This window comes from Sciurus vulgaris, assembly GCF_902686455.1.
Source record: "Sciurus vulgaris genome assembly, chromosome: 8".
NCBI classification, from domain to species: Eukaryota; Metazoa; Chordata; class Mammalia; order Rodentia; family Sciuridae; genus Sciurus; species Sciurus vulgaris.
Genome location: NC_136468.1, coordinates 92,759,091 through 92,786,725, shown reverse-complemented (window position 1 = coordinate 92,786,725; position 27,635 = coordinate 92,759,091). Strand labels below are relative to the sequence as shown.

Sequence of the window (27,635 nt, the reverse complement as noted above, 5' to 3'; positions counted from 1 at the left end):
GTGTATCAATGTTAAAAACTCTAAGAAGGCAGAGACTGAATGAACTGCTTAACTTTGCTTAACCTGAGTTTCCAAAACATGCACACAGAAAACTTTTCTCTAACCATGCCCATTAACCTCCTGTGGATTGAGTAGTCTAAGGAATACAATTTAAAAAGCATTGATTAAATAACGGGACTCTCACAAGGTAGTTTAACTATTCAGATTATTTGGCTGAAATTGTTACCCCCACCCCACAAGGTTAGGATTATCAGCATTTTTTATGCCACTTCAAATCAGGGTCTAAAGTCAGGTCTGAGTTTCTATATTTAAAAAAGAAAAAAAAAAAAAAAAAAGTCTCCCCAGGACATTATAGTTTTTCGAGATACCTCCTTTGTTTTCTCCCTTCACCAGCCGCCATGGAGGCCAAGAGACCATGAAGTGCTAAGGAGGCATTCTGGAGAGCCCAATCAGTAGGTTCAGTTAGCTGCTCTTGTTAAACAACAGCAGTGAAAACGAATTCTTACCAAGATCAAAAGAGCCAGTGATAGCATACAGACACAGAGAGAAGCCCTGAGATAAGGAATGCTCCTTTCCGGAAATGATCTGAAGCCCTTTGATGATGCACCTTATCAAGCCTTCTCTGTGCAGGACCCATTACCCACCCCTACCCCCACCATGCTCCCTAGGGCCCAAGAGAGGACGTCCTCACTCCCTCTTCTGCAGAGACCTCTGCCGGGACAACAGTGGCACCAAGAACACTAGTTCTCTAGCACCTGGAGATATCTAGTCTGGCCCTGGGTGCCAGCACCCATGATGGATCCTAGACATCCTTTCTCTGTTCCTTCCACCCTTTGAAAGGATCCCATTGCTTTGCCCCAGTGAGAGACTGTTTGAAATGACAACAGAGAATCACTCTCCAAAACAGAGATGGTTCCCTTACCCCCATTTGCCCTCCATTCTTGAGATGCAGGTAGGACAGAAAAACGGAGAGCTTCCATGCTTACTGCCATTTCTGTCCTTTTTGAGTCCCTGCCCTTCCTCAGACACCACCTATTAGAATGGGGGGAGATTAACTTTTTTAAAGCTTCCTCACTTTGCCTTGCCGCCCCTGACACTCTTCTCTGTGTGAAGCAGTGACAGGAAATCTCTCTAGTGGGCGGCGCTCTCCCAGCCCAGCAGACGTTGGAGGGTACTGCCTGTCCTCCTGGGGTGTCGCCACACCCTCTTCAGGAGGGCCGCCTCCCTCCCTCCTTGGAGGCCTATGTTTCTCGTTCTTCCACCCTCTGGTGGGGTCGTAGAGCCTGCTGTCTGGCAGGTGCACTGTTTATACTCCTGTGAGACACAAGTCGTTAACTGTTTACATAACCAAAGGGAAAGAAGTTCAGGAAGTCACTTGGAAATAATCTCATATTCCACTCTTTCCTTCTTGTAAGATTTCTTTTAAAGTATTATTCTTTACACTTAAGCAATTGGTAGAAGGGCCCAATAAATTTTGCTAATTGCTTTCAACTTTGGGTTTCTTGATGTTCTTTAAGAATTGAGGTTAGCAAGCCCAAACTTAGTGAATTCTTCCATAATGGCCACCACAGTCTGTTTTAAGACTTACTGTGCTATACAGATTTTTTTCTGTTTACACCTGCCTCCTCCATTGGACTGTACTCCCAAGACGCATGGACCTAGCACAAAAGCAGATCATTACTGGCACCCATGAAATATTGGTTAACCTGAACAATTGAGTCCCACTCTCATGCCAACACTGTGAAAACTTGTCCTGCCACAACCTGGAGTGATTTCCTTCCTCTCTGTGCTTTAATAATATTTGGTTCTAGCTCAGTCACAGGATTCACTGTGGAAAATTATTGTTTTCATACTTGCTTGCTTTGCATACCAGGTGTTGGTGCCCTGAGAGCAGGTGTGGAGTTGTATCCATCTCTGCTTCCCATGCACCCTGCCTCCTGTGAGGAACTGCTCAATGATGAGCATGTAGCAGGGCGAGCCAGTTATTCACAGCACGCTCAGAGGGCAAAGGAGCTGTGGCTTCTGTATTTCTGAAATGTCATCTGAGATCTGATCTTCTTCAAGAGACCCACCTGATGGATCTGGGGGTGTGATGGTGTGATGGTGTGATGCCGTGATGGTGTGTGTGTGTGTGTGTGTGTGTGTGTGTGAGAGAGAGAGAGAGAGAGAGAGAGAGAGAGAGAGAGAGAGAGAGAGGGGAGAGAGAGACTTATAATTCCAATTCATGAAACCCCATCCAATTAATCATTTAAACAGTGTTTTTAAGTAACCCCACTTAAAAAAAAACAAAAAAGAAAAAAAAACACTTAGACTTTCAGATTTCCTAATTACTCTCCCAGTTCTTCTTCAAGACAACTTGGGTCCTTGGATTGTCCCCTGGCACCTCTTGTCTCCATGGTGATGTCTTTCGTCCACTTGATCACCGGAAGTCTTAGTGACACCAAGGTCTGTAACTCTCCACCACCTGCAGCTTGACCTTGTTCAGCCGTTCCTGGCACCATGGTTCCTGCTGAGTTAGGGCTGCGACTCCTATTTGGTCCCTGGCTTGGGATGACGTCCTTCCAGCTCTCAGCCTTGCAGCATCTCTCACAATCCTGCCAGTCAGCACTATTGCCTGCTTCCCACATCCCTCTGCAGGGCACAGGGGCCCTCCAGCTCCTGCCCGCTTCCTGCCCAGTAGTCAGGCAGGCTCACAGACCTGCACTGTGGCCTCTCTCTGTCAACACGCAGCTGCTTCTGTCTGATGTACCTTTCTGTGTAGGCCTGAGGGTGTGCCAGCACTCACCTTGGAGGGCATCTCCTTGGTGTACAAAACTGGAAGTGGGGCTGAATTTCCCAGCTCTGCTCTCCTCTGGACCAATCTGACAACCTCCTGGTCAGGACGTCGACATAGGACACTACCCTATTTCCTAGACTCCACTTTCCTGAGATTCCTTTGTCCCCTGCTTCCAGGAGGTTGTCATGGTGGACATGGCCACTGATAATGGATGTGAGGGAAATGAAGATGGCCAAATACTCTTTGTGGAACATCAGTGTATTCAAGTGCTGAAGGCCCTGGGCAGAAGTAGAGTTTTAGGTGTGGGAATCAAGGGCTAGATCCCCCAGACCACAGGTTTTAGCTTTGTATTTCTGATTCCAGTGGAATATTTTTTTCCTAGAAATATTTGTGTATGGGGCATAAAAATGAAAGGGGAGGAAGGGATCCACACTTAGTCCTCAGCCAGCAGTTACAAACAGCTCCGAGCCAAGTCACACATGGAGGTGGTATGAGCTGTTCGTGGAGCCATGTGGATATAAACTTTAAAGACCAGCCTGTACTCCAGTAAAGGCGCTCATTTTGTTCTCAGGTCACACCATGGCTGGACCAAGCTCAGCCATCTCTCCTGCTCGGTGTGGGGAGACCCGTAATCAGTGGTCACACCTTTGTCTCTGGAAGGCTGTGGATCAGGCAGGTGCCTGTCTGCTATGACTCCAGGTCGGGGAGCATCGCTGACCCTCTGGTGTTTATGTTCACAGTCTGGTAGGGAGAAAGGAAAACTCTAGGAATGCTCAGTAGCATAGGTGTGAATGTCATACACTCTCATGGAAATTTTACAAACCTCGAGTACACTTCCAGAGAACCGACTGCAAGTGCTGAACAGTTCCTGGATCCCTCTTGTCTCTTTTTCCTCTCTTAGAGAATCATTTGATGGTATAGTTTCTTCCTTTTGCTAGTCCCCAAGTCAGAGTCTAAATCTCAACAAAACTCTTCTAGAAAGAATTCTTCTTTTTGCACAGAATAATAGAGAGTATCTTACAACACCACATAGGTTCAAATGTCATTAAAAAAAATCTCACAGAGTACATGCCTAGATTTAGGAAGTTTTAAAAATGCTAAATGAGGAAGTCCTAGTAGAGTGGAAGCTCATGAGGGACAGACTTCAAATCACTTGATGATACTTCTAAACTGCAAAAATTACCATTGTGAATAGTGAGGAATAATTTACTTGTGGCATGCAGAATGCTTTATCCATATTGATTTATTAGTATTTGCTACTATTGCAGCTAATTCCTCTGTAAATCAACTCTTCATGTAAATTCTGACAGTAAACAACTAACAGGGGGATGAATTTCATTCTAGATAGTTATGGGAGTTGAATCCTATAGTAGCAGTTTCCTTGATAGGCTACCTGAGTTCTATCAAGCTTGTGTTTCTAACCATGGAGAAAGAGAAAGTAAGATTACACTCTTTTAATAGAACAGAAAGCAAAATGAGTCCCATCCCTCATCTCCAGGGAAAGGGAAGGATGTGCTGGTGAGCAAGATGGTGATACTGGAATTAAAAAGTCTCCCCAGTTCCTCTTATCTTTTTCTATCAGTATGTAGCAGAAGAAAAAAGAAAACAAAAGGAAAACCTTTAGGTTTTAGACACATTCAGCTATTAAATACACTAGAACATTCCATGAATAATAAAGAACTACAGATTCAGATTCCTACCTGCTCCCTACTCCAAAGCTATTACAGAATGATTTATTATTGGGAGGAAATTGAATGATAATTACCTTTAAAGAACTTTAAACATTAATATATGAAAAGTATCTTCCTATTCATTGGAAATTACTATTTAACATGACATAAGCACCATGATGGGTCTTCCAACACTGCTTATTACTTACCCTAACTCTAGCAGCCTCATGCCCAGTTCTGAATTTCCTTCTTTTATTTTATTTTATAAGATCATTTTTTTAAAATTTAGTTTTATTCTTCAATAACAAAGAATCACTGCATATATTGAGATGTTCCAGTGCTTGTATATGTTTTGGAATAACCAAATAAAATTAACTAATGTTTCTTCTCATAACATATTATTTCTTTGTGATGGGATTTTTAAAATTTGTTCTAATTAGTTACACATGACAGTAGAATGCATTTTGACTCATCATACATAAATGGAGTATTACTTCTCATTCTTCTGGTTGTACATGACATAGAATCACACCGGTTGTGTAATCACATATGCACATAGAATAAGAAAGTCTGATTCATGCTACTATCCTTCCTACCCTCATACCCACTCTCCTCTAAGTAATGGGATCTTTTAACCTTTGCTCTTAGTGATTTTGAAAAACGTAATACATTATCATTAACTATAATCATTGTGCTGTGTAATAGATCACCAAGAATTATCTAACTGGAGCTTTTTGTCCTTTGACTCCCCCTTTCCTCCATATGTCCCCCAGAAGACATATGTTAGGTGACCTGTACTTGGCACAGAAAGATATATGCCATGATCTTTCTTATATGGTGAATCCACAACAGTTGAACTCACAGAAGCAGAGAGTGGAATGGTGGTTACCAGAGGCTGAATTTCCTCCTTTCCAAATCCTTCATGACCAGCATGCCACAGTGAAATTAACCTCAAAAATCAGGTCTGCTGAGAATGAACTGAAGAGGGACAAGGAAAGTGCAAATGGTGCCTCTTACCATAGAGTTTCCAAGGGGTTGCTGCCAGTGAGGGTGGACTGGGTGGCCCTTGAGCAAAGTCACTGGGTTCTTTTTGGTTAGCGTAAGCTTATTTGCTTGCATCTCAGTTTCATGAGCTAATCTTAAGAACCTGCAATGGCCTGTCTCAAGGCTTGAGCCTGGTTCCCACCAAGCTTCCAACATCACAGGATATGGCCCTTATTGAATCCTTTCCAAAGTCATCAAACAGTTACAAGCTCATGGTGAACATTTATCTCTCCCTCACCACTGCTGCTGAAGTTAAGCAGAAGGGTCTGAGAGACACAAAATGGATCACAAAAACAGAGAGGCACTTATAAATCAGCTGTGGAAAGGACAACATATGTCAGCCTGTTTTCCATATTCCATTGAACTGGATGACTGTGTCTCACTTCTTTAAAATAAGCTTTTGATTTTTAGATAATTATAGATTCCTACTATTACAAGATGTAATACAGAGAAATTCTCATGTACCTTTTACTCAGCTTCATTTAATGGAAACATTTTGCAAAACTAAACAATAATTTCACCACGAGGATATGAACAAAGATTATTCACATTTCTCCAATTTTGTGTGTGTGTGTGTGTGTGTACACAGCTCTGTGCTCTCTTCTGGCATGTGGGCTTATGTATCCATGTCACAATCAAGATACAAAACAGTTCCATCATTACTAGGTGCCATGACCCACACAACATCAATAAAGGATCTCGAGTAGGGGTGACTGGAGATGGAGAAAAACACAGAGACAAAGAAACAGAGATATTTTCAAGTAAAGCTGGGGCCAGGTGGGACACTGTACTCTGGTGGAGGAACAATGAACCAGAACTAGCTCTGCAAATTTATATAAAGTCTCATAATCAGAAAGTTAAACTATAGGGGCATTGTAACTTGCTCAAGACTTGTGAGTTATCAAGAGACTATTTTGTGCACTGAAAGGTTACAGAGCTAGAAACATTTTTGCAGCTATCCTACGGATGCAGTGTTAGGAACATCCTGCTGTTATCCTGCTGCACCCAGGAAGCTCATTGTAATGGAATGTCTGATAACTGTTAGTGTCAGAACTGAGTGTCAAGGCTATTAACATCCTTGCCTTTTGGCAAGCAGTGTTTCCCAGGCTTGGCTTTTGCTGACACCACAGGATCAGCCGATGACCGGGGACTCATCTGCTCTCCACAACTAGGTTCCCCGTGCCACCCTTTATACACAAGTTTCCCTCCCATTCTTACTTCCTCCACCCCTTGGCAACCACTCATCTGTCCTCCATTCTATAATTCTGTCATTTCAAAAATGTCATGTAAATGGAATCCTGTAGTAGATGACATTTTGAGATTGGTTTGTTTTACTCAATGTAATTCCTTTGAGAACTGTCTTATTTTTATTGGGGTATTTGGGAGGTCATCACATAATTAGGAAGGTATTTTAGTCAGCTTTTTCATCACTGTGACCAAAAACCTGACAAAAATAATTTTGAGGAGGAAAAGTTTATTTGGGGCTCATGGTTTCAGAGGTCTCAGTCCATAGACAGCCGACTCCAATCCTTAGGACTCAAAGTGAGGCAGAGCATCATGGCAGGAGAGTGTGGCAGAGGAAAACAGTTCAGGACATCACACCAGGAAAAGTGAGAGAGGGCGAGAGAGACAGAGACAGAGAGAAAGAGAGAAGGGAAGAGAAGAGAAGAGAAGAGAAAGACTACTCCACTCACAGGGACAAAATATATATCCCAGAGGAATGCCTTCAATACCCATCTCCTCCAACCATACCCTACTAGCCTACAGTTATCACTCAGTTAATCACTGTGAGGGGATTAATGCACTGATGACCTAATCATTTCACCTCTAAACCCTCTTATTTTCTCACACATGAGCTTTTGGGGGAAATATAATACAGAAATTAAAGGTTTAAAAAGAAAAAAAAAAAAAGTTTTGATGACAGGATGCCATTTCCTAGGTGTAGCAGAGATTCACTGGCTTTCTCCCAAACCCATTTACTCCTCCTCTGGGCCTACAACTGAAGCAGGTCAGAGATTCCCTCCCAGAAGACCCTTACCATAATTAAGGAGACCCCCCCCATATTTGTAACATATAAGAATGCTTTTTACACAGGATATCAGAAAAAAACTTCTGCATGCAGAGGGAATTTTGATCTCTAGTTTCTTCTTTTTATAAATGCCAGAGTTGCAGAAAAAAAAAAAATGTAAAAACCTTTTCTAGTCTTAAAAAAAAAAAAAAAGAACAAAAATCACTTGTCATGAGAACCGCCAAACCCCTCCTGCCACTGAGTATAAAGTTCAAAGATTTTCCAACCTCTTGGTCCAGAGGAGAATTTTTTTAGGCAATACCCCCTCTGGACCCTGCAGCTAATAAACCTGCTTCCTGAAAATTCCTCAGGTGTCCAGCCTCTTCTGTCCTACTTCACAGCTACACTGCCCTGTCCAGCGTCTCCCTTGGAAAGGTGTGGCCATGTGATGATTCTGGACAGTGAGAAGAAGTGTCTAGAGGCCTTGAGTTCCCATTTCTGCCTGGTTTATAAAGATCCTCCCATACATGCCTTCCCACATTCTCTTGCCTTCTGTGACATCTTGGAAACCCATAGCAGATTTAGTGGGACCAACAACCCTGATCTAACTCTCAGCATCTCTTGAGCCATAGAGTTCTGAGTGAGCACAGGTGTGGGACATCCTCTATGCATGTGGGGCCATGGAAGAGAGAGGGACAATAAGAGCCACTAATAATTCCCTTCCTGTCATTTCCTGCAGGCCTGACTGGGCTGCCTTCCTGCCCCATACAGTCCCCACACGAGTGTTCAAAGAAACAGCCTCAAGTCTCCTTAGGGGTTTCTCACAGTTTTCTTTGCATGTTAGGGTTTTCTTTCTATAATTATTCTGGAATAAATCCTATGGATGGGGACTTTGCTGATTCAGCATCTTGTCAACCATTATTTGAAATCTAAAAAATTTTTTTCTTTATTTGGTTTATTTAGTTTTATGTGGTACTAGGGATCAAACCCCTTGCCTCACATGTGCTAGGCAAACACTCTACCACAGAGCCACAACCCTAGCCTTGGAGATTCTTTTAAATCTATGAATTCATTTTATTTATTTCTGTGATTATAAAAGAAAAAGCTAAAAATGGAAGTAGGAAAAAAATAATTTTGGTTTATCTTAACTAAAACACATTGCATTTCTTTTTTAAAATTGATTTCATACTTAGATTATTTAGACTGTGCTTCCTTTTTTTTACAAATACTAATAAATGAATCTAGTCATTCCTGCATTTTTTGGACTGATGTTTATTGAGCACTTACATGCCACTTAGCCAGTATCAGCTGGTTTAATAAAGCAGTTTTGCACATCCTTGAGCACAGACTTTTCTATATACATTGTGAACTGCCTTAGGCAACTGAGAAGCAATTGCAGATTCTGGAAAATGTGTCTGTTGCCAAGTGTTTCTTCACAGTGACATCAGTTCTTTTTGGCTTCTGACTTAGGAGGTGAGTTCAGAATTATTTCATTGTTTGTCCTTATCCTCTTATCTTAAGAGAAACTTGAACTGCGGCTGAATTCAGATAAACAACCTTGTGTCCACAGTAAATAGGATCCCCACTATACGTTCTATTTCTCATATTTTAGAATTCCTGTGATCTGACTGAGTGAAGGAGCTTTAGCTTTTCTGGATATCATCATGAGTCACAATGCAGGTTGAATAAGGAACGGAGTTCAGGGAAGGGAAATGAAGGTCTGGGTTGACTAGTAAGATGCATACAGTCGTCTCTATGCATGGGTTGCAACCCTCCTGAGTCTTCCTGCCAGCTTTTCTTGTCATTTCTGCTCATCTTCCTTTTCTCATTATCACCATTCAGAGATGTTTTTAGTTCTTCTTGTTTCTTTGGTCTACCAAGACAGATGTTGTCAAAGTGGCATGTTTATCAGCTGAGAAAAGTGATGGTGATTCTTTCCACATGAATAGCTGCAAATGAAAAATGGCTTTTCTGGAACTTACCTCTTGACAGCCTGAGAGATTTTATCTCCTTCCACTTCCCCAGTCCCCAGCATGACCTGAGGTGGATTCTGAATGATGCTTGGGGCTTTCTTTTATGTTCTTTTTCTTTCTTTCTCTTGAAGAGCAGTGGCCAGTAAAGTGGGTTCTTATATTAACATCCTTTCCCAGTAAGCTTACCCATCTCCAGTCAAACTTCGGAGAGATGGTTTCCCTCAAGGAAAGATTTTCCTAGCATAATTGTGTACCTTTTTTTTTTTTTTTTTTTTAAAGTCATTTCCTTTAAAGAAAATATATGAGTTCAACAGCAGTAAAAACAGTTCAAAGATAAATTGGTTTTTAAGAAACAGTTCTGTATGAGACCAAGAATGACTGGGAGGTATTCCCTTTCTAAATTACTGCATTATTCTTCTACAAGGATTCCTAAGGCAAGAGATCAATATTAAAAATGCAAAATAGATTCAAATTTTAACCCTAGATAACAATATATCCTATAATACCATAAAAATATGAGACTTCTCTTGGACCAACAGTATTTTCTGGCTAGTATTCACATCCAGTGACCTGGCATGTGTGTGCACACACAATTGCTCACTTGCTCATTCGGTCACACACCCACAAATATGCATCCTGAAAGGAGATTTAGCTTGTAGAGCAGAAACTAGGAGACTAAGGGTGCAAGGCTGCTCTTTGGCATAGCTTCCTGAAAACAAAGGAATGTAAGAGTCAGAAAATCTCTAGCCCCCAAGAGTAGACAGTGGTACCCTCACCTGGACCACTAAGAATGGGTCCCTGCCAATCACTTTGGAGTAGGATAAATCAAGGGCAATTTATATTTGATTCTCCTCCCCTTCCCCTCCTCCTCCTCCCCTCCTCTTTCCTTCCTCCTCCTTCCAAATTAACTTGTCTACTTATATTATTATTGTCCTCTTACTCCCAGCTGACTGTGGAAAGGGAGAAAGCTGAACTAGCAACGCGTAGAGAGATGCAGGCCCAGAATTGAATATTTTATAAGTCCTGGTATTTAGGAATGTAAATCCTTCAACTCTGTTTTTGTTTCTTTAAATTAAAACCATATCACCATACCTGGTTTTTAGCATTTCCAAATAAATTTCGGAATCAGTCTGTCATCATCTACCTAGTATTCCATGAGAAATGCATTGGGAATTATAATAAATCTATAAATAAATTTAGAAAAAAAATTATATTACTATGATGTAGAACATGGATTATCTTTCCATTTCTTAAGCAAATTTGAAATTCTGTCAGTAACATCCCTTGGTTTTCTACATATAAGACTTTTAAATCTTTTGTAAGATTTATTCCTAGATAATTTTTAAATCAATGCCTTTATTGATGGTATCATTTTCTAATTGTTTATTGCTGTTTATCCAGTGAACCTGTTAAGTTCACCTCTTAAATATAATAATTTATTTTTAAATACTTTTAGATGCCCTATCTAGATATACATTTATCCGTAGTGACAGTTTTACTTTTTCTTTCTGATCCTTGTTGTTTATTGCTTTTTCTTTCCTTATTGAACTGGTGAAGACTTTCCATGCAATCTTAAAGTAATGATAATAAGTCTTTTCATGTTATGAGCTAACTTAACAGGAAAGCCATTCATATTTTATGTATGATGTTGGATGTAGCTTTTGTTAAGAGCTCAGTATCAATTTTAGGAAATTCACTTTTATTCCTTTTTTCTATGATATGTATCTTGAATAGGCATAAACATTTCCAAATGATTTTCTCAAATTATTACAATAATCTTATGATTTTACTTTTTTATGTCTATTAAAATAATGAATCACAATTATTCACTGATTATAATTATAAACCAACCTTGCATTTTGCTCAGTATTTGCTAACTCTTTTTATTTATCCCTGACCTTAACTTGTTCAAATTTTATTTAGAATTTTTGCATCTACATTTATGACAGAGATTGGCCTATTAACATTTTTTTAAAAACAATGTGCTTATTTTATTTGGAGATTGAGTATAAAATGATTTGGAAAGTGTTTCCTCTTTCACTGTTCTCTGGAAGATTTTATGTAATTTCTTCTTTGGCTGTTTAGATTCATTCATTGTTAAAGTGATATGTATCTAAGTTTTCTTTGTGGGAAAATTAAGTTGTGAATTCAGTTTCTTTAACAGATATAGAATTATTTTATTTTATATTTTTTCTTATGTCATTTTGATAAATTTTTATGGGATTTTTCCATTTTATCTAAATTTTTAAATGTATTGGCAGAAAGGTATTTATGACATCCTTTATAAATGTCTGTAGGATCTGTAGTTATTTTCTCTTTATTCTTAATATTGGTTATTGGTACCTTTTTTTTTTTTTTTTTTCTTGATCAGTCTTGCTTGACCTATTAGTTTTATTATGCTTTTTCCAAAACCCAACTTTTGACTTTGTTGATTATTTCTCTGTTGGGTTTGTTTTCCACCTAAGTTTTATTCTTGCATTTATTTTTTATTTTTACTTTTTTTGTATTAGCTTGTTCTTTTTATTACTCCTTCAGATGGATAATGAGATGACTTTTTTTTTTTTTTTTTTTTTTTTTTTGGTACTGGGGATCGAACTCAGGGCCTTGTGCTTGCAAGGCAAGCACTCTACCCCAGCCTGAGATGACTTATTTTGAGACTTTTTTCTTCTCTCATGTTCACTTAAGATTATATATACATTTCCCTCTAAACACTGCTTCACCTGCATGGTGCAAGTTTTGGTACATCATATTTTCATTTTCATACAGTTTAAATTATTTTCTTATTTAAAGTCTTTGGTCTATGGGTTATTTGGAAATATATTTCTGAATTTCCAAACTTTTGGAATATTATCAGTCATTTTATTTTGTTACTGATCTCAAGCTCAGCTCTACTGTTGTGGAATTCATTGAAATCTGTTGAGACTTCCTCTATGACCCAGCCTGGGGCCAGTGTTGATAACTATTTCATGTGCACTTGAATGGTGTGTTCTGCAGCATGTGGTACTCATTACACATCTATTAGGACACTTTCATTAATGTCATTCAAAATCTTCTATAACTCCACTATTTATTTATTTATTTATTTATTTATTGTAAACAAATGGGATACATGTTGTTTCTCTATTTGTACATGGAGTCAAGGCATACTATTTGTATAATCATAAATTTACATAGGGTAATGTTGTTTGATTCATTCTGTTATTATACTTTTTCCCTCCCGCCCACCGCTCTCACCCCTCTTATCCCTCTATACAGTCCTTCCTTCCTCCATTCTTACCACCCTCCTTAACCCTAACCCTAAACCTTACCCTAACCCTAACGCTAACCCCTCCCACCTCCCATTATATGTCCTCATCCACTTATCAGTGAGATCATTCGTCATTTAGTTTTTTGAGATTGGCTTATCTCACTTAGCATGATATTCTCCAGTTTCATCCATTTGCCTGCATATGCCATAATTTTATCATTCTTTGTGGTGGAGTAATATTCCATTGTATATATATGCCACAGTTTCTTTATCCATTCATCAATTGAAGGACATCTAGGTTGGTTCCACAATCTGGCTATGGTGAATTGAGCAGCAATGAACATTGATGTGGCTGTATCTCTGCAGTACGCTGATTTTAAGTCCTTTGGGTATAGGCCAAGGAGTGGGATAGCTGGGTCAAATGGTGGTTCCATTCCAAACTTTCTGAGGAATCTCCATACTGCTTTCCAGAGTGGCTGCACTAATTTGCAACCCCACCAGCAATGTACAAGTGTACCTTTTTCCCCACATCCTCACCAACACCTATTGTTGCTTGTGTTCTTGATAATCACCATTCTAATTGGGGTGAGATGGAATCTTAGGGTAGTTTTGATTTGCATTTCTTTTATTACTAGAGATGTTGAACATTTTTTCATATATCTATTGATTACTTGTACATCTTCTTCTGTGAAGTGTCTGTTCATTTCCTTAGCCCGTTTGTTGATTGGATTATTTGTATTCTTGGTGTAGAGTTTTTTGAGTTCTTTATAGATTCTGGAAATTAGTACTCTATCTGAAATATGAATGGCAAAGATATTCTCCCACTCTGTAGGCTCTCTCTTCACATTACTGATAGTTTCCTTTGCTGAGAGAAAGCTTTTTAGTTTGAATCTATCCCAGTTGTTTGCTTTTATTTCTTGTGCTGTGGGAGTCCTGTTAAGGAAGTCTGATCTTAAGCCACCAAGTTGAAGGTTTGGACCTACTTTTTCTTCTACGATGCAGGGTCTCTGGTCTGATTCCGAGGTCCTTGATCCATTTTGAGTTGAGTTTTGTGCAGGGTGAGAGATAGGGGATTAATTTCATTCTGTTGCGTATGGTTTTCCAGTTTTCCCAGCACCATTTGTTGAAGAGGCTATCTTTTCTCCATTGCATATTTTTGGCACCTTTGTCTAGTATGAGAAAATTGTATTTATTTGGGTTTGTGTCCATGTCCTCTATTCTGTACCATTGATCTACCTGTCTATTTTGGTACCAATACCATGCTGTTTTTGTTACTATTGCTTTGTAATAGAGTTGAAGATCTGGTATTGCGATACCCTCTGCTTCGCTCTTTCTATTGAGGATTGCTTTAGGTATTCTGGGTTTTTTATTCTCCCAGATGAATTTCATAATTGCTTGCTCTATTTCTGTAAGGTACATCATTGGGATTTTTAATTGGAATTGCATTGAATCTGTATAGCACTTTAGGTAGTATGGCCATTTTGACAATATTAATTCTGCCTATCCAAGAACATGGGAGATCTTTCCATCTTCTAAGATTTTCTTTAATTTCTTTCTTTAGTGTTCTGTAGTTTTCATTGTAGAGGACTTTCACCTCTTTTGTGAGATTGATTCCCAAGTATTTTTTTCAAGGCTATTATGAATGGGGTAGTTTTCCTAATTTCTCTTTCTGAGGATTCATCCCTTATGTATAAAAATGTATTGGATCTATGAGCACTGATCTTGTAACCTGCTACTTTACTGAATTCACTTATGAGTTCTAAAAGTTTTCTGGTGGAATTTCCAGGTTCCTCTAAATATATAATCATGTCATCAGCGAACAGGGATGGTTTGAGTTCTTCTTTTCCAATTCGTATCCCTTTAATTTCTTTGGTTTGTCTAATTGCTCTGGCTAGAATTTCAAGAACGATGTTGAACAGAAGTTGTGAAAGAGGGCATCCCTGCCTTGTTCCAGTTTTTAGGGGGAATGCTTTCAGTTTTTCACCATTTAGAATGACATTGGCCATGGGCTTAGCGTAGATGACCTTTGCAATGTTAAGGTATGTTCCCACTACCCCAATTTTTCCTAGTGTTTTGAGCATGAAGGGGTGCTGTATTTTATTGAATGCTTTTTCTGCATCTATTGAAATAATCATGTGATTCTTAACTTTAAGTCGGTTGATATGGTGAATGACATTTATTGATTTCCGGATATTGAACCAACCTTGCATCCCTGGGATGAAACCCACTTGATCATGGTGCACTATCTTTTTAATATATTTTTGTATGCGATTTGCTAAAATTTTGTTGAGAATTTTTGCGTCGATGTTCTTTAAGGATATTGGTCTGAAATTTTCTTTCCTCAATGTGTTTCTGTCTGGTTTAGGTACCAGGGTAATATTGGCTTCATAGAATGAGTTTGGGAGGGTTCCCTCCTCTTCTATTTCATGGAATACTTTGAGGAGTATTGCAATGAGCTCTTCTTTAAAGGTTTTGTAGAACTCGGCTGAGAACCCATCTGGTCCTGGACTTTCCTAGATCAGTAGACTTTTGATGACCTCTTCTATTTCATTGATTGAAATTGATTTATTTAAGTTGTGTATATCCTCCTCATTCAGTTTAGGTAATTCATATGTCTCTAGAAACTTGTCGATGTCTTCGAGGTTTTCTGTTTTGTTGGAGTATAGATTTTCAAAATAGCTTCTAATTATGTTTTGTATTTCACTAGTGTCTGTTGTGATATTTCCTTGTTCATTCAGAATTTTAGTAATTTGAGTTTTCTCCCTCTTTCTCTGTTAGTGTGGCTAAGGGTTTATCAATTTAGTTTATTTTTTCAAAGAACCAACTATTTATTTTGTTAATTTTTCCAGTTGTTTCTTTTGTTTCAATTTTGTTGATTTCGGCTCTGATTTTAACTATTTCCTGTCTTCTACTACTTTTGGTGTTGGTCTGCTCTTCTTTTTCTCGGGCTTTGAGCTGTAGTGTTAAGTCGTTTATTTGTTGATTTCTACTTCTTTTGTTGAATGTGCCCCATGAAATAAATCTTCCTCCTAGAACTGCTTTCATAGTGTCCCAGAGATTTTGATATGATGTGTCTTTGTTCTCATTTACTTCTAAGAATTTTTATTTCCCTCCTGATGTCTTCTGTTATCCATTCATCATATAATTGTGTATTATTTAATCTCCAGGTATTGGAGAAGTTTCTGTTTTTTATTCTGTCATTTATTTCTAATTTCAATCCATTATGAACTGATAGAGTACAAGGTAGTATCTCTATCTTCTTGTATTTACTAACAGTAGCTTTGTGGCATAAAACATGGTCTATTTTAGAGAAGGATCCATGTGCTGCTGAGAAGAAAGTGTATTCGTTCTTTGTTGGATGGTATATTCTATATATGTCCATTAAATCTAAATTGTTGATTGTGTTATTGAGATCTATGGTTTCTTTATTCAATTTTTGTTTGGAAGATCTATCCAGTGGTGAGAGAGGTGTGTTAAAATCACCTAGTATTATTGTGTTGTGGTCTATTTGATTTCTGGAATTGAGAAGGATTTGTTTGATGTACATGGATGAGCCAATGTTCAGGGCATAGATATTTATGATTGTCATGTCTTGCTGATTTATGCTTCCCTTAAGCAGTATGTAATGTCCTTCTTTATCCCTTCTGACTAGTTTTGGCTTGAAGTCCACATTATCTGAAATGAGGATGGATACTCCAGCTTTTCTGCTGTGTCCATGTGCATGGTATGTTTTTTCCCATCCTTTCACCTTTAGTCTATGGGTATCTCTTTCTATGAGATGAGTCTCTTGCAGGCAGCATATTGTTGGATTTTTCTTTTTAATCCAATCTTCCAGTGTATGTCTTTTGATTGATGTGTTCAGGCCATTAACATTCAGGGTTATTATTGTGATATGATTTGTATTCCCAGTAATTTGACTCATTTTTGTTTTTTGACATGATTTGGTTTCTCCTTTATTTGGCTATTCCTTTAGGCTAGTTCCTCCCGTTGCTGATTTGCATCATTGTTTTTCATCTCTTCCTCATGGAATATTTTGCTGAGAATGTTCTGTAATGCTGGCTTTCTTTTTGTAAATTCCTTAGCTTTTGTTTATCATGGAAGGATCTTATTTCGTCATCAAATCTGAAAGTGTGTTTTGCTGGGTTTAAGATTCTTGGTTGGCATCCATTTTCTTTCAGGGCTTGGTAAATGCTGTTTTAGACCCTTCTAGCTTTTAGGGTCTGGACTAAAAAATCTGCTGATATTCTTATTGGGTTTCCCCCTGAATGTAATTTGATTCTTTTCTCTCACGGCCTTTAAAATTCTGTCTTTATTTTGTATGTTAGGTATTTTCATAATGATGTGCCTTGGTATGGGTCTGTTGTAATTTTGTATATTTGGAGTCCTATAAGCCTCTTGTACTTGGTTTTCCATTTCATTCTTCAGATTTGGGGAATTTTCTGATATTATTTCATTGAATAGATTGTTCATTCCTTTGGTTTGTTTCTCTGTGCCTTCCTCGATCCCAATAATTCTTAAATTTGGCCTTTTCATGATATCCCATAATTCTTGTGGATTCTGTTCATGATTTCTTACCATTTTCTCTGTTTGGTCACCTTTGTTTTCAGGATTAAATATTTTTTCTTCAATATCTGAGGTTCTGTCTTCCGAGTGTTCTATCCTATTGGTTATGCTTTCTATGGAGTTTTTAACTTAGTTTATTATTTCCTTCATTTCAAGGATTTCTGTTTGTTTTCTTTTTTAGTATCTCTAACTCTTTATTGAAATGATCTCTTGCTTTCTGTATTTGCTCTTTTAACTGTGGATTGGTGCAATCATTTAATGCCTGCATTTGCTCTTTCATCTTCTCCTTCAATGCCTGCATTTGCTCATTCATCTCCTCATTTGCTTCCCTGATTTTTAAAATTATGTACATTCTGAACTCCCTTTCTGACATTTCTTCTGCTGTGCTGTCATTGAGTTTTATTGATATAGTATCTAGGTTTTTTGGGACATTTTCTTCCCTTGTTTTCTCATATTGGTCAGATGTCAGTGGGACTCTGAGATATTGCAGATTTTCTCTATTGGCTTATAGTGTCCCTGTAGATTTCCAGTATATCACCTCCCAGCCTTCAGTAGCCTGAAGTCTTGAAGTCTTGATAATGCAGTGGTTCCAAAGAAAGCTGCCCCTAGTCCGCTACTGGTTCCAGGGCTTGGAGCTGGCTCTGTGCAGAAAGGCTCTTACTGGGCGGTCTGCTCGGAGAAGCTGGCCATGAAAGGAGCCTGCCTCTGGAGGGAGCAGGGCTGCTTGGGGAAGTCCCTGGCTGCCCTGTCCTGGTCCCTGACGCTGCCTATGGGCCGGAGCTCGCCACTGGCTCCTGGACTCGGAGCTGGTCCTGTGCAGAAAGGCTCTCACTGGGGGGCCTGCTCCGAGAAGCTGGCTGTGTGTGAGGAGCCCACTGCCGGAGGGAGCAGGGCTACCTGGGGAAGACTCTAGCTGCCCTGCCCTGCTCTGAGAAACCACCTCTATCCAGGCCTGCTGCCCAGGCCAAGCTTCACCGGGTGGGGCAGACTCACCCCTTGGCTCTATTTTAGTCCAAGTCTCTCAATGCCTCCCCTTCTTGAATCTTGGGTTCTGGAGCTACAGGATATGCAGTCACCCTCTAGTCTGCCATCTTGGATTGTCCCCACTTTACTATTTTTAATAGTAAATTACATAGAGACCTATGTAAAAATATAAATATGAACCTAAGCACTGAATTTTTTAAAGTGAAAAATTGGAACCCAGTAATCTTTGAAAATCTATTTGTGTATCTACTTTAAGTAGGTATAAATGGGAACACTAGAAGCATTTATGGCATTAGCAAAAGTTAAAAAATACGTATCTAGACTCTTTTTGCCAGTCATCATCATCATTATTATTTTGGTATGAAGTATTGAACCCAGGGGCACTTTATCACTGATCTACATCTTCAGTTCTTTTTTTTTTAAATTTTATAATTTTGAGACAGGGTTTTGCTAAGTTGCTGACGCTGAGCTTGAACTTGAGCTCCTCTTGCCTCCACCAAGTTGCTGGCATTACAGGTGGGCGCCACTGTACCTGACTCGCTTGTCATTATTTTTGTTGATTTTTGTTGTGGTTGTTTTTATTTTTAGTTTGGTGGTGACTACACAAGCAAATCACACACTCGGAACAAGTTCTTTCGCACCAAACTCATGCAACACCCTATCAAAGTGTCCCATGAATGAGGACATTCATACCACACTGTCCAGGGTATCCAGTAAGCTTCATTATGATGCAGACATGCATCCCTTGTTATCTGTGGGGGATTTGTTCCAGGACCCCCCAAGAATACCGAAATCTGCAGATACTGAAGTCCCTTATGTGTGATGATGTACTATTTGCACATAACTCCTCATATTCTCCCTCATATTTTAAATCACCTCAAGATTACTTAAAATGCCTAATGGCTAATTCATTGTTGTATTATTTAGGGAATAATAGCAAGAAAAATCGCTCTGTGCATATTCAGTACAGATAGTTATTTTCAGCATTTTCATCTGGGGTTGGTCGCATCAATAGATGCGGAGGCCAGGCTACACAGGGCTGATGGTACAGCCCTGTGAGCCCCACTCACTAATGAGCATGCTCTTCTATTGGATGGTTAGCTCTACCTTTCTAAAATGCAAGTCTTATCCTGCTACTCACTCTTCCCCTTAAAAAAATTCTCTTTGGGTTCCCTATTATTTCTAGGAGAAAAGTAAATTTTTGTAGCTTGGCATGCTAAAGCCCACCATGGTCTGGCTTCTGACGTCTTCTGAAGTTTCATATTTTGATGTCATGCTCTTGAGTTCTAGATGCCAATGGAATTCCCTGAAGAGTTCAGTTTTCAGGTTGCTCTCTCCGTCCACCATCTGTCCATCTCATCTTGTGTGACAACCTTCAAGACAGATCTGATATCTCCTTCCCTCAGGAGGCTCTTTCTAGCTGGAGACGTCTCTCTTTTGCTTTCTGAGCACCTCCATACCTCTGCTGTCCCACAGGTTTCCACAGTATTTGTTGATAAGCTAAGTCCTCCTCATGGGGGCGGGGAGTGCATTTCCCCCTTTGTTACTGAAACCTATCACGATGCCTGCACACAGAAAGAACACAATAAATGTTGAATGAATAATTCAAGTGCTGCCATCTTAACCAGTTGTCATTAATTATAGAAACAAACCAAAAATCACCAGAAAAATTCCCCGGGTGCTATGATCAGGTAGTTTTAAAACATCATAAGCCTGAAAGCTGCCGTGGGGCATCCCATTTGGAGGAGTTGTTTTAAGTTATTTTCTGTGGCATTTAGGTAAGTGGCAGGGGACAGGAGTGGCAGAGGAGGTGGGTGTGAAAAGTACACAGAGACACCTGTGCCTCGCACACATGCGGATGTGATGAACTGAAATGGAGACTTTTTTTTTATTCCGATGAGCGTAGAGCTCATGATTCATCGGGACACGTAGGAGAAGCACTGTGAAGGATTCAGTTCCCTTTCACATTCTTTCAAACCGAACAAAGCCCGTCTGACACGACAGCCATTGTGGGCTGCACGGTATTTTAGAAACTGCTTAATGCATGTGCGGAAAGCATAACCTTGGGCAGAATGGACAGGTATAAGAAAATGTACTTCTGTAGCTTTTTATTCCTATTTACTTTTGCTTGTGTTTTTTGGATGGTTTCATTCTAGCGGTGGCTAAAGCTCATCAAATGTACCTGCTCTTTATGTGTAGCACCCAAGGTTCTCAGGGCCCCCACCAGGGCAGGGAATAAAGCCCAGTTCAGTATAGGGTGTTTTTTTAAGTTATCTTAAGTTGCCTCCTGGTGAAGTTCACCCCATTAATCCCCAGAATTATGTGGAAGAATGAAGATTTTCTTCCCCTTCAACTCCCTTTTGAATTCTAAAATAAGACACTCAGGCCTCGTCTCAGCTGGTTTCCCTCCTCCAGCACACTTCTCGTCCCCCTAACAGTGGTGGTTCAGGAAAACTCCACATTCAGGACTTGCTGTGGACTTGAGGGCACAGAGGAGCGAAGTATGCCTTGCAGAGGAAGCCCAGAGAAAGCAAAGGGGTTATGGGAGGAAAGGGAAGATAGGCATTAAGACCAGCAGCTCATCCACCATGACACTCTACAGTGCCCCACAGAGGCATCTTGCCAAAGCTTCAATGCATAATCTCTTCCTAAAATGGTGTCGTACTTCTATGCTGAAACTATTATCCAGCAACCAGTGACAGAAATGGATGGAGTGCTGGAAACTTTGAACATTCATGCAGAAGAGAAACTCTATTTTTATTACTTTTATCGCTTTCCTTCTTCCCTTCCTTCGTTCTTCCCTCCCTCCCTTCCTTCTTTGTGAATTTATTTTGAATGCCCATGAAATAAACTCCCATTAGGTGTCCAGACCAAAAATTCTTTCATGTAGGATTAATAACTTAGATATCCATCTTTCTCAACATGCAGGCTACCACTTAAAAGGGGACCCAGCATGTGACCTTTAGATGGGATGAACTTGCATAGAGAAACGTTCATCTGTACTTTTCTAGGAAGGCTAGGGAAGGTGGCCAAGACTTCCTACCCCAACTATCTTCCCAGAATTTAACAAAATTATACTATGCCACAGTTTCTTTATCAATTCATCTGTTGAAGGGCATCTTGGTTGGTTCCACAATCTAGCTATTGTGAATTGAGCTGCTATAAACATTGATGTGGCTGAGTTACTATAGTATGCTAATTTTAAGTCCTTGGAATATTATTCAGCCACAAAGAAGAATAATATTATGGCATTTGCAGATAAATGGATGGAACTGGAGAATATCCTACTAAGTGAAATAAGCCAATCCCAAAAAACTAAAGGCCAAATGTTTTCTCTGATAAGTGGATGATGATATATAATGGGGGTTGGGGTGTTGGGGGTGAGGAAAGAATGGAGGAGCTTTAGATTACATAGAGGGAAATGGGAGTGGGGGTATGAAAAATGGTGGAATGAGACAGACATCATTACCCTTTGTACATGTATGATTACATGAATGGTATGAATCTACATCATACACCACAGAAATGAAAAGATGTATCTCATTTGTGTACAATGAATCAAAATGCAGTCTGTAAAAATAAAAACATAATTTAAAAAAATAAATAAACTGTTAAAAAATTATAATATGGGGGTGGAAAGTCCTGGTTACTTTTTCAATAACTCTCTTAAGATGGATCTAGTATGGCCATTTTGACAATATTAATTCTGCCTATCCAAGAACATTGGAGATCTTTCTATGTTCTAAAGTCTTCTTCAATTTCTTTCTTTAGTGTTCTGTAGTTTTCATTGTAGAGGCCTTTCACCTCTTCTGTTAGATTGATTCCCAAGTATTTATTTTATTTTATTTTATTTATTTTAATATTTATTAAATATTTATTAAATTTTAATATTTAATATTTATTAATTTATTTTATTTTTTGAGTCTATTGTGAATGGGATAGTTTTCCTGATTTCTCTTTCAGCTGATTTGTTATTGCTGTATAGGAATACAATTGATGTGTGGGTGTTAATTTTATATCCTGCTACTTTGCTGAATTCATTTATGAGTTCTAGAAGTTTTCTTGTGGAGTTTTTTGGATGTTCTAAATATAGAATCATGTTGTTGGTAAATAGGAATAGTTTGAGCTCTTCTTTTCCTATTTGTATCCCTTTAATTTCTTTCTTTTGCAATTAGGCAAAAGAAAGAGTTTCAGGGACCATATTGATTAAAAATGGTGAAGGAAGACATCCCTATCTTGTTCCAGTTTTTAGAGGGAATGCTTTCTATTTTTCTACATTTAGAATGATGTTGGCCTTGGGTTTAGTATATATAGCTTTTACAATGTTGAGGTATGTTCTTACTATCCCTAGTTTTTCTAGTGTAACGAACTGGAGACTATTATGCTAAGCGAAATAAGCTAGTCCCCAAAAACCAAAGGCCAAATATTCTCTCCAATATGCAGGTGCTAGCACACAATAAGTGGGGAGGGTGGAATGGAAGTTCATTGGGTTAGACCAAGGGGGTAAGCGGAATGAAGAGGGAATGGGAATAGGAAAGACAGTAGGATGAATCAGACATCACTTTTCTATGTTCATATGTGAATACCCAACCAGTGTAACTCCACATCATGTACGACCACAAGAATGTGATCCTAATTAGAATAAGTTATGCTTCATGTATGTATAATATATCCAAATACATGCTACTGTAATGTATAACTAAAAAGAACAAATTTTTAAAAAAAGGTTGATCCAAGTCTAGAGAAAACCTGCACACTGATGAAAAAATAGGGAAGGTTGTTTATTCCCAGGAACTTTTGGGATTTTTGATACTAGTGGATAATAATTGTTCAGTAGTATAAAAGCTCTTAGAAACTCTTCTGCCCAAGAAACAGCAGTTTCACCAAGTAGTAGGTGGTAGGTGGGAGAAGGCAGGGCAGGGCAGTGTTCTGAATAAGGAGCTAGAGGGGAGAGTGGGCTGGGGGCCATTGGGGCAGCAGCCACTGAGCACTAGGCTAAAGCTCAACAATATGGTAGGGAAGGGTCATCTGGAACTCCTAGAGTTTGAGTGGCAGCTACTTAAAGCAGATGGTTTACAGCTGCAGCTTGAATCTTGCATGGGTTTTGGGTTAAACAGGAGTTGGGTATTTAGCAAGTTGCTGCTTCTGCTGCTTTTAAAAAAAATCTTTTTGTTTTACTATTGTCATGTTTTGTTTCTTTTTAATTTCTTTTTCTCTCTCAATATGTTCACTTTTTATTATATCAATTCCAGGCTCCACAGATCTATGCTTTCTTGAATTTTATTGAACCCACAGCAGATGCTTCTTAAAATTGACTGCTGTTTTTGTGGGTAAATTTTTTTTTTCAAGAATTAAGTCCTTTCTCTGCCTTTCAAATGCTGCTTCATTCCCCTGTCTTTATAGCTAAGTCTTCTCATAGATTTTTTCTTTCTGTTTAATCATCCTTGACTCAAGAGAGGTGACTGTCAACTGATGACTTTTCACATACAGAGGGTGGGTTGTCCCAGGTTCCTTCCTCTCTCTGCTAGGAGGTTGATGGATCTTCTGCTCATCTCAGAAACTAGAAAGGTGCAAATTTCTGGTATCCCTTATGCATTGTAAAAGTACGTTATTTCTGTGTCATTTCTTTTCTGGGGTTGCTGAAGTCCTTTGGCTAGGAGTTTTTTTTCTCTTTGCAGCTTTCTCTTGGTTCAGGGCTTCACACTGAATATATAAGTATGACTGCACTTATGGTGTCATACTTATGGTGTCATGGAGAAGCCCCTGCTGAGCTGATTTCCTGTTAATTGTGGCACACAGTCCAGGCCTTTCCAGTGGGGCTGATCTGAATCTCTGGGTGGGATTCCAAGCTGTGCTTTCTGTGGGAGTGCCTGCCTATCTCTGGTATAGAGGTCTGGCTCCCTAATAGCAAGATAACACAACATTAATTCCTTCAATACTGTGCTTTCCCAGGAATGGGAAGTATTAAAAATAGTGGATATAAATCCATAGTCTCTGTAGTGTTCTTATTTCAATTGTTTTGTTTTGTTTTTTGCTATTAGTATTTAGTGTGTGAAAGTGGCATAGGATATATACTGGCAATAGGAAGTGTCAGTTTATTTCTACACTTAGTTGTTCTATTATTATTATTTTTTTTATTATTATTTTGGTACCAGAGATTGATCCCAGGGGCACTTAACCACTGAACCCCATTCCCACCCCTTTTTATATTTTTATTTTGAGATGGGGTCTCACTAGGTTGCTTACAGTCTCACTGAATTGCTGAGGCTGGCTTTAACCTGTGATCCTCCTGCCTCAGCCTCCCAAGACACTGGGATTACAGGCATATGCCACCACAACCAGCATTAGTATTATATTTTATCAGTCACTTCTTTAGGGAATTTTTTGAATCTACTCGTCTGTTTTGTAAAGGTTGGCTTAGTTCATTCTAGGCTGGGAATCCACAATTTACCTCACTGGAGACCCACCAGTGTACTGTTGGGGGCTACTATCTGAGACTGGGCCTTATAGCTTGTTTTTGCTTTTGTTTTCTGGAAAGCATACAAATGCTAACATTTTAAATTTTTGGATACCTGAGAATATCTTTCATTGACTTTGCATATCCATGGCAACTCTACTCATTACGGATATAAATATCTTCATTTATACCGTAGTATTCTACGAAATTGGTATTGTTAAATTGCTTTCTGGTGTTAGGCATGTAGCAGCCTATGAGTAGCTTGAATTTCTGTTACTTTGGAAGCAGTACATTCTATTTTCTCCAAGTTTTTTCAGTTCTTCATTCTTTGGAATGAAAAATTCCAACTGCCTATATTTATTCTTTTCTGATTTTCTTAGGTCCCTTTTCACCTGCTTGCCCAGGTTTTAGTTTAGCCTAGGAAAACTTATTTTGATTAATGCTGCTTCCGTCGATTTCCCGGGAAGCTTTATTATAGGCAGATAGGATCTTCTGGTTCTTACTTCTGTTAGTCATCGTTTCCCTGATTATTTTTTTCTGTTTTGTTCTTTCCTCTTAGGTTTTGAGAATTGAAATGGGTCCTCTCAGAGCTTCCTGGTAGAATCTTTAAGCTCCAACTGAAGAAAGAATTTTTTTTGAAGTTTAAATCTACTTCATTTTACTCCAAATAGCTTAGGGGTAGCAGGGTCCTTTGAGGTAAGAATCAGAATTGGAGGCAGACTTAGCCAGGAATGCGTTGCCAAAGAGCTTCCAGTCCTTATTTGGAACAGCAGTCAGGGCTCCAGGCTGCCATCTCCCTATTCTTTGGCAGACTGGCTGTCCACACTATGTGTGAGTGACTGGCAAGCCCTTCCAGGCCAACTCTGTCCTGTCCTGCCTCTGACATCCAGAGCAGTTCTGAGAACTGGCAGTGGGATCCACAGAACTGACCCTCACCTCCAAGCCTGCAGAGTTCTCTGCTGATTTCCTCAGTGTATTTCTTCCTCACGTTAGAGATTCACAATTAGATGGAGACGACTCTGCATCCAATCTCATCCGTATTTTGTGCCACTGGAAATTCCTGGAAATGTCCTTTGTATAGTCTACTTTCTTGCCTACATTTTAATTGATCCGGGATTGTTCCATCCCTTATTGTTGGTCATTTCATGACGATCAGGAGGGGAATAGTTTATATCTCTCCCAAAAGTTCACCTGTTCTCTCCTAGAAATGAAGTCTGAGGATATTTTGAAGTCAGGAAGGTGAGGACAGATTGCATAAACCAATAGGAAATGTTGACTTGACAGAAATCTTAAGTATTCAGCTAGTATTTTTCTCTTTTGGTTACCTGTGATGATCAAAGTCATTGAACAATGACAATAATTACAATTGCTTTTTAAAAACACACATAAATAAATCACATATTCTATATTAATTTCATTTAATCTTTATATTAACCTGAGAAGTTTGATGGTTGATTTTTCCATTTTGTGGATAACACTCAGAGAAATTAAATAACTCACCCACTGTTGCACAGCTAATATGTTGTGAAATAGGATCCACACTCAAATCTGTCTTTGAAGTCTCTTCTCTTTTCTTTGTTGACCATCAAACAACCTGAAGAACTGTCCAACCTCCAGATCTCTGTGAGATTTGCAGTGTCCCAGTTGCTGCTCTTTGATTACTTTAAGCATTTTCTTGCTCTCATATATACTAAGTATACTAATTTTCCCTTAGAAATAATAATACCTGGAATTCCTTAGTTCATCATTCATCATCTTTAAAAAAATATTTTTCTGCTGCCCAAGGGGTTCTTCCTACTCAGTAAAATCATTTGCTTTCATCTGTTTCTTTCATCCTCTATTGCTATAGTGTTGGGTCTGACTTCCCATATGTCTTAACATACACAGACCAGACACTACTGATCTCTATGGCTAGTGCTGAACATAGTGCCTTCAACAGAGCAGAATCTCAGGAGGGCTGTGGTCATAGGTTACCATATCCAGTTAGAACCAAAAATATAAAAGTCTGTGAAAAATCAAAATCATGGCTAATTTAGGAACTCAAAAAGATAAAACTTGGGTAGAAAGTGTTTGGAGTGATCAGGGTCTGGTTGTTGAGAAAATGTTTGTTCTTATTTCATAGTGGCAAAGATAGATGTATTTATTTGATAATTTAATCCTTTGGTGTCATAATCCTTTTCCTTTCAGACATTCAGTGACTTCAAAATGTGTCACCATAATCATCCAATTCTTTGTTGCCTCTATTCTAATGAAACCATATCTTTTCCCTCTTAGGTTACGGTCTTTGGTCAAGCAGCTAGAGAGAGGGGAGGCTTCAGTCGTTGATCTTAAGAAGAATTTGGAATATGCAGCCACAGTGCTTGAATCTGTATATATTGATGAAACCAGGTAAGCTAGAGATGACCAGTGAGGTTAATAAAATGATGCTAAAGTTTTTATATACTTTTAAAAATTTGCCCACCATGGCACGTATGGGGTATAGTTTAAATGACTGGATTTGGGCTTGGCACAGTGGTGCACGCCTGTAATTCCAGCACCTTGGGAGGCTGAGGCAGGAGGATCATGAGATTCAAAGCCAGCCTTAGCAACTTAGCAAGGCTCTAAGCAACTCAGTGAGACCCTGTCTCTTAAAAAAATTCTCTCTCTCTCTTTCTCTCTCTCTCTCTCTCTCTCTCTCTCTCTCTCTCTCTCTCTCTCTCTCTCACACACACACACACACACACACACACACACACACGACTGGGGATGTGGCTTAGTGGTTAAGCGACCCTGGGTTCAATCCTTGGTAGGAAAAAAAAAAAAAAAGTTAATTATTGGCCTTGGAACACTGGTTCCTGTGAGCAAATGAGACAGAGTCGGACAAGTCGCTTCCCCTCTGGACCACCTCATCTAGAAAAAAAGCGAATAGAATGC

General features: G+C 39.1%; 1 protein-coding gene across 8 annotated transcripts in view; it reads left to right on the top strand.

The window, feature by feature from the left end:
* Positions 1–27,635, top strand: part of PDE1C (phosphodiesterase 1C) — a 538,202-nt gene that overhangs the window by 385,899 nt on the left and 124,668 nt on the right. For all 8 annotated transcript variants that reach the window (XM_079152338.1, XM_079152341.1, XM_079152340.1 and 5 more), the window contains one exon: positions 26,997–27,110. In XM_079152338.1, the coding sequence (XP_079008464.1) occupies positions 26,997–27,110 (114 nt within the window). The remainder of the gene's footprint in view (positions 1–26,996; positions 27,111–27,635) is intronic.